We start from the raw sequence: 13299 nt of genomic DNA, 5'->3' as shown, positions 1-13299 counted from the left end.
CAGAGAGGCAGAGATCCAGTTAAAGCAGTGGTTGATTATCCTACTTAACACCTACAAATATCTTGTGAATATTTTTCAATATGTGGCTGCCTGAATTCCAGTGAAATATTTTTAATCAACTCAGCAAGGGTCAGAGCAGGCATCAATAATTTAAATTATTCCTGTTTGATTCCAACGCATGCTTAGGGTTACTTTGAAAAGGTTGATTTGTAGCATGAGGTTTCAAACAGAAAATGAGCACACATGACACAGGTTGCTGGTACAAAACTAAAAGAATGTGCATGCACTTGTTGAGCCCTGGAAACTATTATCTTCTGGAAGAGCTGGAGCAAAGCTGGGTCACATATCACTCTTGGATTTATTTTAAAATGTATGATTTTATCTGTTTTGTTTTAATGACTCCTAGTTTTACTTTATATTAATTTGAGGGTAATCATCATCTGATTTTGACATGTGTTCTTCACTATCTTTCAGTCCAGACATATTCCCTGACATACTCCTGTCACCAAATACAGAACAGAGAACTATCACTTCATGAGAGTTTTACTGTTTAACTTTGCTGAAATAGGTAATTATTTGGTTGCCCTTGTGTGTATAGACATTGGGTAACCCTGCATCGCCATAGCTTTAGGTTTCACTTTAGATTATTCCATGTATTTAACTTGAGGATACAAGTAAAGGCATCCACTCCTATGTATGAGGCCCTGTGGTCAGCAGGGTCTAAAATAGCATGACTGGAAACCCATGGAACCCAGTTGTGTTCCTGTGAATCATAAGAGAGTTTGCTCCTACTTCTGCCCTAGGGCTTCCTAAACCATTGCTTCATGCTAACATGGTCATCAGTTTAAAGATTCAGTACATATTGAAGGAAAGTGTCTGAAGTCAGTAGGTCATACCCACATGGACTTCCTTGGGTGAAGTATTTGATAGGACCCGTTGGGTGAAGTATTTGATAGGACCTGTTGGGTGAAGTATTTGATAGGATCTGTTGATGCTATGATCATGTATCTATTGTTTCATTTCTTTCCCCACATAGTAGTGCCCTGAGTATGAAAGATTCCCATATCAATAAAACGTACAGATTCTGAGCACTGTAATAGTCAATTAGAGGTCAGTAGAAAAGGCAAACATTTATGAAGAATACAGAAGAATCCTAGTACAAATATGTTACAGCCACCTCCAGAGAAATTGATCTAATTTCCAAATTATCACCAAATTTCTGATGGTATTTGTCTCTGCTGTGGGGAGTCAGGTACCCAGAGGTGGCAATAGTTGAATCAGCACTGGTGCAGATGGTGATGGTACAACATGGCTCATGTGTTGCTCATGTGTACCCAAGTCCACGTTGCCACAATTGCTAAAGCTATCATTTGCTATCTGGAAAAGTAGACATGTGAATTCATTGTCATTCTCAGAGCCTGGCCTCTTCCAAACCCACCAGATAAAGTTGCCCATATGTTCTCTTCACTCCACAAAACTTTACTTAGAATTGTAGTGAAATGTAACTTGTGGTAAAGCCCTTATGGCCTGCACAGAAACCATCCTCTTCTCCTTTGGTGCCTAAGGCACCAGCTCTAGCCTGCTGGGCATGGTGAGGACAGTGAACCTCTCCCAGCCTGGGACAGGAATAGGGATTCAGGGCACATGTGATTAGCTCCACAGTGCAATGTCAGGGGAGTGAAGGAGGAACAGAAACTCTGGGGAAAAAAATTGAGCCTTCATGAGATGGTAGAAGGTGAAGAGCTTTGCTTCACCTTCTAAAATCAATGACTTTCTTTTAGATTTGGGAGCAGGGACACATGTTTCATTGTCCTGACTCCTTCCACATCTCTTTCTCTTACAATAGCTCTGACTCAGTCTCCCTCTCAGATTGGGTCCTGAAAATCTAATTATCCCTCCTAATATGAAAACAAACCAACAAACAAAATTTTCTTCCTCCTATCACGTGCTGTGAGTTCTGACCCCTAAACTCTGTGATACCCAGATCATAAAAGAGATAATCATGGGATTTTGCCAAAGAGATTTTCTAGCTAAAAAGAATTCTTGTGCTAGCTCTTCTCTCGAAAAAATTTTCTCTGTTCCTTGTCACAACTGACACCAGAAAAGAAGGTGGAAATATTTCCAAGGACAGAGGACAACCATGCGCTCAGTGAGCTAAAAGACGTCTCTCCCCCTTGCATTAGTTTCCAACGCTGCAGTTTAAATTGCCAAAGTCTTATTGGCTTCACACAACATAAATGTATCACCCTGTAGTTCTGGAGGTCCGCATTCTCACTGAGCTAATGTTAAGGTGTCAATAGGGCTGTAATCCTTCTGGATGCTACAGAGAACTGGATCCTCTGCTTTTTATCTTCCAGGAGCTCCCACATTTCTGCTTCCATGGCCCCTTCCTTCCTCAAACCACATCCCTCCCCATTGTCCCAGTTCCTCTTTGACTGTGAGCGTCCTCCTCTATTTTAAGGACCTTTGTGATTATATTGGTTTCATCTTGATAACCAGGTTGCTTATTCTCAAAGTCCTTAACTACATCTGTCAAGTTCTCTTTTTGCTACATAAGGTAGAAATTTTATGATACGGCTCCGATGACTGGAGAAACACCAGGGTTCTTGGTCTCACACCAGTTTGGATAAAACAACACGGACACGCATGGAGTGGTTTTAAGAAGAAAAAGGTTTGATATGCAAGAATGAAAGAAGAAGAAAACAGATCCCCCATACAGAGACACAGGGAGGGGGGAGTCAAACAAAGAGACAGCTGTGTGTGCAGCAGAAAAGAGGCTCCTGTATGAGGAGGCTGGAGGAAGTGGTGTCTGATTTGCACAGGTCTCTGGGGATTGGTTTGACCAGGCATGTCATTCAAGTAGCCTGCAAAATAACTGGTCTTCCCACACTAGCCTTTTAATACGCAAATGTAGGGCGCCAAATTATTATATCCACATGGGGATATGTGGGGGCAGCCATGTGCCAGGCATATGTGGGAGCAAGGAAGAAGATGGTGGGAATCACCATGTTTGCTGGTACCAGTTTCTAATGGCCGGCATTTGCATATCAAAGCTTGCCAGCCTGACTCTAAGAGTCAGGGCTTTCCTGCTAGACAAGAAATTTTCTGGAGCTGCTTAAAAAGAAAGACAACCTTACCAAGGACCCTTTTTCCTCTCTATCTGCCTAAAATAATTTCTTAATAACTCATATAACACTTAGGTTCCACAGACGAGGACATGGATATCTTTTGGGGGTGGGGACATTATTCATTCCATTGACAGTAAATATATTCCTCAAACCTGCTTTTCTCTAATGTAAAATTTTAAAAATCATAAAGTATTTTTTATGAAGCAAGAGAGCTGGACAAAATCTTAAACTCAGATTCCTTTCAATTGTGAGCTTTAACTGTTAAGACATGATCACTCCACTTTCTCTAATGTAGATTTATTGATGTGTAGACAGTTTTAAAGGATTTTTAAGTTTGTGACCCAGTGTAAACAAAACAGTATCTGAGACAGGTCTCAATCAATTTATAGGTCTATTTTGCCAAAGATAAGGCTTATGGCCTGTGACACAGCCTTAGGATGTCTTGCAAATATGTGCCCAAGCTGGTTGGATTACATGTTGGCTTTAAACACTTTAGGGAGACAGAAATTACAGGGAAAGACATAAATCAATACATATCAGATATACATTAGTTTGTCCTGGAAAGGTGGGAAGGCTTCAAGCAGGGGCTTCCAGGTCATAGGTGGCTTCAAAGCTTTCCTGATTGGCAACTGGTTGAAAGAGTTAATCTATGCCTAAAGAGTTAATTCATCATAAAGAAATGCTTGAGTTTAGATAAGGGGGTGTGGAAGCCAAGATTCTTGTCCCATAGATGAAACCTGTGGGTAGAAAACAAAGTAGATGGTGAATGTTGTTTATCAGACGTTAAACATCTGTCAGACTCTTGGGAAAAGACTTAGTAAAGGGGAGGAGATTCTCTGCAGAATGCAAATTTTCCCTACCACAGGCAGCTTTGCAGGGCCACTTCAGAATATGTCAAAGAAATATTTTTAGGGTAAAATATTTAGATTTTCTTCAGGGCCTGTTCTCTGTCATGTTGGAATATGGTATCTTATTGCTACAAAGCATCTGTTTTGTCAGTCCAAAGGTCTCTGTTGTAATGATAATGCTGGTCAGTTGTGTCTGAACTCCAAAGGAAGGAGAGCATAATGAGGTACATCTAAACCCACCTGCCAGTCATGACCTAACCTAGTTTTTAAGATTTCTTTGAAGTTCTCTCTGCCAAAAAGAGAGTCCATTCAGCTGTTTGGTGGCTTACAACTTAATTTTTATTTTAACTCACAGAAAAACAAAAATCACAGCATAAATTCAATCTAAACTAGATTTGTTAAAAAAAATTAAGTGCTTCCTGAATATTCCTACATGTCAAAGAAAGACAAATCATAAGAATTCAGAGGAGAAATACCCCTCATACAAAAGAATAAGATTTTATTTACTATCTTAGTTTGGGTCCACCAGCAATGAAAATTCCTGTTTAGGCAGCAAATTTACACTGGAAGGAAAGGAAAAAATGAGGGAAGGAGCAGAAAATGAATGGTAAAAGACACATCAACAACCTACCTGGCTCAGGATAACTGAAGTTCAACCACATGTAGAAACATGGACTAAATTCCTCTTGACTGTTCCACCTGAGAGATGAGGAAACTGAGGTATGTATATTCCTCATCCTGTCCTCCCTCATTGTGAGCTGTCTCTCTTGTTCTCTTTCAAGCTGCTATAACAGATTACTTGTCACTGTTTAATTCATAAAGCACAGAAATGTATTTTCTCACACTTCTGGAGAATGGGAAATTTAAGATCAAGGTACGGGCAGGTTAAGGTCTGCTTTCTCTGCTTTCAAGGTGATGCCTAGAGCATTGAGTCTTAACACTACAGAGGAGCAGAAGAGAGAAAGAGATTCCAGGCCCACAATCTCTGTTTATAGTGGCATTAATGTATTCCACTAGAGGGCTCCACTCTCATGACCTAAACACATCTCAATAACCCCACATGGCAATACCTTTACACTGAGATTTAATTTTACAATAGATGGATTCTGGTAGGACACAGTCAAACCATAGCACTTTCCTAAGAGAGACGCATTCCAGGTCATCTGGCCAGAAATGGATGCAGGCAGATCTCTCTGCCCAAGATCACAAAGAACTTAAGATATAGATATAGATAGATAGATAGATGATAGATAGATAGATAGATAGATAGATAGATAGATAGATAGATAGATAGATAGATAGATACAGCCATTTGAAATGAGTGGAGGTACAGCAAAGGGAAAATCCTAGACTACAGATGGGGACTCCTACATTCATCCTGTGATTAACCCTTGAATAGCAGGTTTTCTGAAATTTGCAGATCCACTTACATTTTCTTCTAGATATTATTACCATCCTGTGAGTAAGCACTTAATGAGTAGTAAATATATTTTCTCATTTTTTACTACGGTTTTCTTAATTTGTTTCTTTAAGCGTACTTTATTGGAAGAATAGAAGAGTATATAATATGTATAACATAAAAACGGGTTAATCAACTATTTATTGTATCACTAAGGCTTCCAATCAAAAGTAAGCTATTAGTACTTCAGTTGGAGATGCAAAAGTTCTACACAGGTTTTCATCTGCACCAGTGCTCAGTGCCCCAACCTCCATGTTGTTCAGAGGTCAACTGCTTTTTCAGTCTGTAGCTGCATCTCTCTGGAACAGCATCTTGGCAGATGAGTTGCAAGTAAAGGAATCCAGAAAATAACATCTCAAACTATGCTGTGTTTGTATGATGATTATGAAAAACCAAAGGCATTTAGAAAGCAGCAAATGCACAAAAAGGCTTTTCCTAAATATCCCTTATTTGCCTAAAAGCAAATTCTTCAGAAGGAAACCAATTTTCAAGAAAATTCATCCTGAAAATTTTTATATCAGGGAAGATTAACCCAAAAGAGGAATCAAAAATACAAGAGACTGGAAGTTGATACTTTACCCAGGCAGGTGATTACCTGCTCTTTTGAGGATGTGTTTCTATTCTCATCTATTCTCTCCAGGTTGCCTACACTTCCCAATTCCCTCTTCCCTAGAAAGGAAATATAAACACCTGGAGCTCATTGAGTTATCTGGGTAATCACCCTGCAATGATATCCTGCTGCACTTCAAATGAATTTTGTTTGCCTTTTCTCTTATTAATCTTCCTTTTGTCAGTTCATTTTCAGCAAACATTTAGAGAACAAATGGAGCTTTCTTCCTTTCTCCCAATATGAGCAAGTTCCCTTACAATTCAGGCTGCTTACAGAGCAGCAGGAAGGTTTGTGCACAGGCTACAGCACTGTGATTTGGCTCCCCTAGTCAGGCATCAGTAAAATTTTGTGGAGCCCTAGGCTGCAGCCCACTGATGCGGATGTAGTTGGATCCACTTTCCCTGTTACTGAGCTAGTCTGGGACATTTTTGGGCACATTAGAGATGTGAGATATAATGAGTGCAAATCCCTGTCCAGTTTCATCTGGATCCAGCTGATTTCTCCATGTACATGGGCAGTTGCTTGATAAAAGATTGAGTGTCTCCTTCCAAAAGATGTTAACAGGGAGCTTGGTGTCTGGGTCAGGATGATGTCCCCACTCACTGATAAAAAGTGAAAGAAGAAAGTGTCATTGATGGTGTATGGCAGGGACCTGCTCTGTTCAGTCGTTACCCTCACTAAGAAAGATGAACTTTGGGAAATAATATTCAGTGGCAGAAAAGAAGGTAGACTATGAAGGTGCCCAAAACAAGAATAAGGTGCAGCCCACTGAGTCTCTGAGTATAACAGAGACCTGTAGCTCTTAATAATGGTGAATCTGTGAGTGCTGCATGCATTGAGGAAACACAGTATCAACCTAGTATATCTGAAGTAAATTGCTTGATCTTATATTGGTAAGAACAGTGGCATAACACCATTACCTAACACTTACAAATATATGTAGCATCATGTCAATAAATTTTATTTTTAATTTTTTTAGAAAGGAACAATGTTAAACTCATAGAAACGTTGCAAGTATATGACAAGTACCCCCTTCCCTAACGGGGATCATATGAGAGTCTTTTGAAGACCTTAGAATTGTACTGTCTAAAATTTTACGATGTGTTTCCTACAAAAAAGAATACCCTCCTAAGTACTCCCCATACACCAATGAAATACATTATTCCATCGACTCCTGAGGAATATTTCAAATTGTCAAAAAGAAACCAAAAAATGTTTCTCTTCACAAACTAGTCCCAAGTAGAAACACATTATCTGCAGACAAATTTGTGCTACCCTGGTCTTACCTGGGACACCTGGGGACACTGAGCCACTGCTGAGTTACTGACATGAGCCAGCCCCTCAGCTGTGCCCAGCCTGCCCCATCCCCTGCTCATTTGCATGTTCCCAGAGCACATCCTCCTGCCCTGAGACTTATTAATAGGCTGGTCACACTTCATGCAGGAACCAGATCCAATCAGGACACAGCATGGACATGAGGGTCCCCACTCAGCTCCTGGGGCTCCTTCTGCTCTGGCTCCCAGGTAAGAAAGGAGAACACTAGCAGTTTACTCAGCCCAGGGTTCTAAGTACTGCTTTATAATTCAGGGAAACTCTCTTACAACATGATTAATTTTGTGGACATTTGTTTTTATGTTTCCAATCTCAGGTGCCAGATGTGACATCCAGATGAACCAGTCTCCATCCTCCTTGTCTGCATCTGTAGGAGACACAGTCACCATCACTTGTCGGGCGAGTCAGGGCATTAGCAATAATTTAGCCTGGTATCAGCAGAAACCAGGGAAAGTCCCTCAGCTCCTGATCTATTATGCATCCAGTTTGGCAAGTGGGATCCCATCAAGGTTCAGTGGCAGTGGATCTGGGACAGAATTCACTCTCACCATCAGCAGCCTGCAGCCTGAAGATTTTGCAGCTTATTACTGTCTACAGCATAATAGTTTACCTCCCACAGTGTTACAAACCCGAACATAAACCCCCAGGGAAGCAGATGTGTGAGGCTGGGCTGCCTCAGCTGCTCCTCCTGATGCCGCCATGGGCTGAGAGTGTTCCTCAGATGCAGCCACACTCTGATGGTGTTGGTAGAGGGGGACATGAAGTCACTTCTGCACCCTAATTCTTTTCTCTCTCTTAGCCCCAACTGCACAGACATAGCAATATCTCTCCTGATTTCATAAAGACAGAGATCATGAGACCTGAGGAGTCTAGTTTATAGTTTCAGTTGGAATTCAAATAACACAGGAGAAGCCACTATAGGTATTCTAAGCAGGAATAGGCTTAATACAGAGAATTAGAGTAAACTACTGAAGTCTAAATAAAATGTAGAGGTGAATCTCTAAGTTCAATGTTTTATTTGCAAAGAAATATTTGCCAAATGGGGCATACAGGAAAACTCAGGCTCAGACTGGTAAACAGTGGTGGAGAAAGTGAATCCTAGAATTATATCAAGTTATCTCAAAAATTGTGGATGAACTGGTTGATGGTTCTTAATCCAAAGAGTTGACATGACAATTGTTTCATTAAATTGGAAGAAATGATTGGAGAAGCATGTGACCATTTAGACTTAGTACAATGCTGGACAAGTTGTCAACACAGGGCATTAGGGTATGTGCTGGGGCCATAGATCTAGCCCATATAAAGCAAGAGGAAGTAGAATTGATGTTACGTATTTTAGAGAGGAAGTGCAGAAAATATGGACCCTAGGGGACCTTCTGGAATGTTTCTATTTATTGCCATTTCCACTGGTAAAACTCAGAGAAGATTTCAACAGTCATCAGGATGAAGTTCTAGGGATCACAGTCATGTGAAGCATTCCCTGCACTTGGATCTCCAGTGAGGCAAAGGGAAGACGAAACACATAGTGGGATATGGAGGGGTAAACACCAGAGACAGTCTCCTGGTCAACTTAAACGCTAAAAAGCGTATTTATTTATTTTTCTCTTTAGTTTTATCACTGAATCATTTGGATCTAAGAAAAGTGATTATGGCTGGTTAGGCAGAAAGGTATTTATTATCATGAACTAAATGGATTGAAAACATTTGGGGAAATCAGAGTGGCAGCTCATGCAACTCCAAGTACTCCTTTTCTATTCCTTGACCCTCCCTGCCTCAGTTTTTTCACACTCAAGAAAGATATTCTCATTTTGATAGGAACTTCGCAAGTGAAAATACTATGCCCACAGGACTGTGCTGCCTGGCTGTGACCCAGACCAGGAAAATGATCATATTTGAGTGAGATCAGGCATTTCCTCTCCTTCATCTCCATCCAAAACCACTCTGTAGTGACACAGCTGCTGGGCAGTCAGAGAAAGGGGTCAGATCTCTAGTAGTTGATAGCAGAGCTGCTGTCCTTCTGGGGGCAGTAGTGAGAAGAGCTGCTCTCTTTTCTGCAGGAGACACCTTGAATGTGGAGTCTCAGGCAGCAGGAGCATCTCCCCAGCCTGCGCCAGCAGTGTCATTCTTGGAATTGTTCCAGAGGCTTTGCCTGGAGCCTGTTCCTTAAGGCTTTTCAACAATTTGTAAGAAATTTAATATCCTCTAGTAAATCCTTTCATGCTTCATGTATTTGACATTTGCAACAGGGAATACACACTGTTTACAGTGACATCACTCACAGCCTCCTTTTTTCTGGCTAAATATAATGCTTTCCAGGAGGACCTGCCGGAGGAAGCCAATGTGAACAACAATCCATGTCACCAAAAATGCAAGACAAATAAGCTCAGGAAAGCCACTGGGTTCTTACTGCCCTGGTACAAAATGGGAGAGTGTAAAACTCTTAACTCCATCATCAGAGACATGGTGCAGTGTGACCTTCTGAGCATAGTAAGTCAGTATTTATAGACATTTAAATACCAACACCTTTAACACCAAAATACAGGCCAAAGTAGAAAAGAAGATAAATTAGACTACATAAACATTTAAAATGTGCATCAAATGACATAATCAACACAGTGAAAATGCAACATGTGGAATAGAACAAAATATTTGTAAATCATATATCTGATATGGGTTAATAGTATCTGTTATATAAAAATAAGTCCTACACGTCAACATTAAAATAAAATACATGATTAAAAATGAGGAAAGTACATGAATAGTACATTTCTCTAAACAAGATTCTTTAGAGCTAATTAGCTAACATAGGAAACAATGCTGAATATTATTAATCCTTAGAAAAATAAAAACAAAACCCACCTCACACTTATTAGGATTTTTTTTTCCAACAGGGAATAACCAGTCTTGGTGAGAATTTGGGGAACTGGATCTCCTGTGGACACTGTCATTGTCCGGAGCTGCACGCCCCGGCCATAGCAAATAATAATTAATGATTAAACGCCCGAGCTCTATTCCTTTCCACCTTCTACCTCCTCCCTAGATTTGTTGTTTCTCTTTTGTATCAATACCTCATAAAAGATGGCGCTCTTCCTGCTTCTTCTTCACTTGTTTTTCCCCGCGGCTGCGAAAATTGTTACTTTGTAGCGCAGGCACCATCCCGCGCCCGGGAAAATTACCAACTGACAGCGCAGGTGCAACATGACCTTCGACCAGAGAAACCAATACCTACTTGGTCACGCCCTCTGTGATGAGATCATCTCCACCTCTGGCCCAACCCCTTCCCCTCCAAGTGTATATAAGGCACTGCATTACTGCCATTAAACGAGACTTGATCAGAGCACTGTCTTGTCTCCATTTCTCGTGTCTCTTGTCCCCCAAATTCCCACTCCCTCCTCCAGGGCCTGCTTCGACGATCCCGCGGGCCGGGATATGTCATGTGTGATGTAAATGGCCCACCTGCTGTGGGAAGCCATATGGCCTTTCTTCGAAGAATTAAAAATTGAAATACGATATAATTCAGCAATTCCACTTTTGGACATATACTCAAGTAATTGAAAACATTAACTTAAGGAATTATTTGTATACTCATATTCAGAACTGAATTATTCACAATAGCCAAAAGGTAGAAGCAACTCAAATGTTCACAAAGGAGGGAACTGGTCATCCAAATGTGGTATGTACATACAATAGCATATTGTAGCTTTAAAAAGGGAAAATTAGCTTTAAAAGGAGAAATTCTGAAACATAGTACAACATCGATGAAACTAGAGGACATTACACTAAGCGAAATAAGCCAGTCACAAAAAGATGGCTGAGTTACGATTTCACTACGCTATTTGTAGAAAAGGTTCCATTTTGTCTTGAATCAACCTAGTCCCCTTCCCTTTCTTGCTTGTAGTTGTCAAGAATAACTGTAGAGTGTTCTGGAAATGTAACAGTCTGAGACAAAGCAAGATTGATGAGAAAACCATTGGCCAGATACAGCAAGACTGACTCCGTTTCTGTCCCTACTGGAAACAGGAATTCATTCAACATTCTAGCCCAGTGTGTCTTGTGATTCTGAGACATAAAACCCAGGCTGGGCTGCATTCCAGGGTCCCTCAGCTGCAGTCCTTGTGGGATATGCATGGTCTAGAGTCAATCAGACCCAGGCAGCTTTCTGCTTTCTCTGGCTGACTCTCTGTAGGTAGTAATACACTTCATGTAACTGGTTGTGGATGGGTGTTCTGTCTCACTAGATTTGGGTAAGTTGGCAACCAGTGCACAGCAAATATTCTTGGCAAAATTGGTGCAGTGAGAAGGTTGGATTTGAGAGAACCATGGCTTATTGGTGAAGTTGGAGGAAAAATACTCTCCAGTACCTGACCCAGGACAGAGACATCAGCCTGGGGATGCAAGGCGTGGACATGCAGATGGATGTTTAATGCAGAGGAAGCATAAATGGGACATTTGTCTTCCCCCCATTAATATGGATCAGCTGGCTGACTGAATTGAAACAGAAAGAAAGGAATGTGGAAATGGGAATGGGGTACACAATTTCTTAGTTGTTAGACACTTATATGATTGCTCTTGCCTGGGGCCGGATAGCTCAGGACATGGGTACTCAAATGGACCCTGAGTCACCCAAGAGGAAACAAGAAAGATATTCTCAGTGGTCTCTGAAGCATCTGAGAAGAAACCAAAAGGAATAATAAGGGTCTTCGCAGAAAAGAAGGCTCACTCTCTAAAGAAGGGACATGGAAAAAGGCCAGGGAAGTCCTATGCAGCGAGTTGGTGTGTTTGTGTGATTAGGCCACACTGCAGACCCACATGTCTTTGTCTGAATGGCACAACTAGGAATAGGGCAAAGTCTCCACCAGAGGCTAGTGGCCCTGTATTTCTGTCAAGATAAAAGGAGAAAAGAAAGGAATTAAGACTTTGCTGGGATTTTTGTATGCAGGAATCCACATGACAATATTTCCAGGTCCCCTCAGAAAAGATTAAACTCATGACATCAGAAGGTTTCAGGACAAATGCGGAGCCCGTGGTGAGTATGTGCGTGTGTGCTGATCTGCATGTGGAACATTCCATTTGGGCCATGCTGGGTGCTGGTGACCATGGTTCTCACTGCTGAGTGCAATAGAGGTATGGACATTTTGCTGCTATGCCACAGAACATCACTGCTCCCTGAGGGGCTATCCCCACTCATAGCTAAGTATTCAAGGCATGACAGTGGGAAATATCCACTCCTGGCTGCCACCTAAGCTTCTCAAGTCCCAGAGCGTAATTCAGCCAAAGCAGGACTGCATATTAAATGAAGAGCAGGACACTGCCTAATTAATTTAATAGTTGCTACAAAAAGATTAAAATGTCACAGTGTGCCCTGTCATGATGGAACAACCCAGTTAGGTACAACAAAAATACTCTGGGGGCATGAGGGTCATGGAGACTAACGATGGACTGTTTAACGCCGAATGCCAAGGCCACCTGAACAGGAAACCAAGGAAGTATCCCAGATACAGTTAATCATTGATGGCCCTGGTGGTACTCACTAATAAAAAGGAGACCCAAAAGCTGGTAGGCCTCTGTGGGTACTGGGGGCAGTATAAACCTTGCCTGGGTGTTCTTTTGGTCACCTTAGTCAAAATCGTGAACAAAATTGCCATCCTTGAACAGAGCCCTTTGCAACGGCAGCCTTGGAATCTGTTCAACAAGGCATGTCTGAGGCACTTCTTTAAGACCTTTAGATCCTGCTTGCTCAATGGAAATCCAGGTGTCCACTATTTCTATGCATGCTGACTGGAGTCTATGGCAATGCAAAATTGTCACTGGGTGCACCAGACTCAGATTTGGGACACAAAAGTTTCCTGAAGCAGCCACCAGTTGTGCCTCTTTTGAATGGCAACTCCTTGCTTGCTGTAGGAAACTGATAGGGCCGAGTAT

General features: G+C 41.4%; 1 long non-coding RNA gene and 1 gene segment (V, D, J or C); one reads left to right on the top strand and one right to left on the bottom strand.

Annotated features, from left to right (window-relative positions):
* LOC103877257 overlaps positions 1–13299 on the top strand; it is an 856781-nt gene that overhangs the window by 600244 nt on the left and 243238 nt on the right. The window contains 1 exon segment of the V gene segment in view: positions 7976–7988. Coding sequence covers positions 7976–7988 — 13 coding nt within the window.
* Positions 1603–10485, bottom strand: LOC116270364. The gene is made up of 3 exons (XR_004178405.1): positions 10446–10485; positions 4608–4714; positions 1603–3865 (listed from the first exon to the last, which is right to left on the bottom strand). It is a non-coding gene; the product is annotated as an uncharacterized LOC116270364 (long non-coding RNA).

This window comes from Papio anubis, chromosome 14, assembly GCF_008728515.1.
Source record: "Papio anubis isolate 15944 chromosome 14, Panubis1.0, whole genome shotgun sequence".
NCBI lineage: Eukaryota > Metazoa > Chordata > Mammalia > Primates > Cercopithecidae > Papio > Papio anubis.
This window is presented reverse-complemented; position numbering and strand designations above follow the sequence as displayed.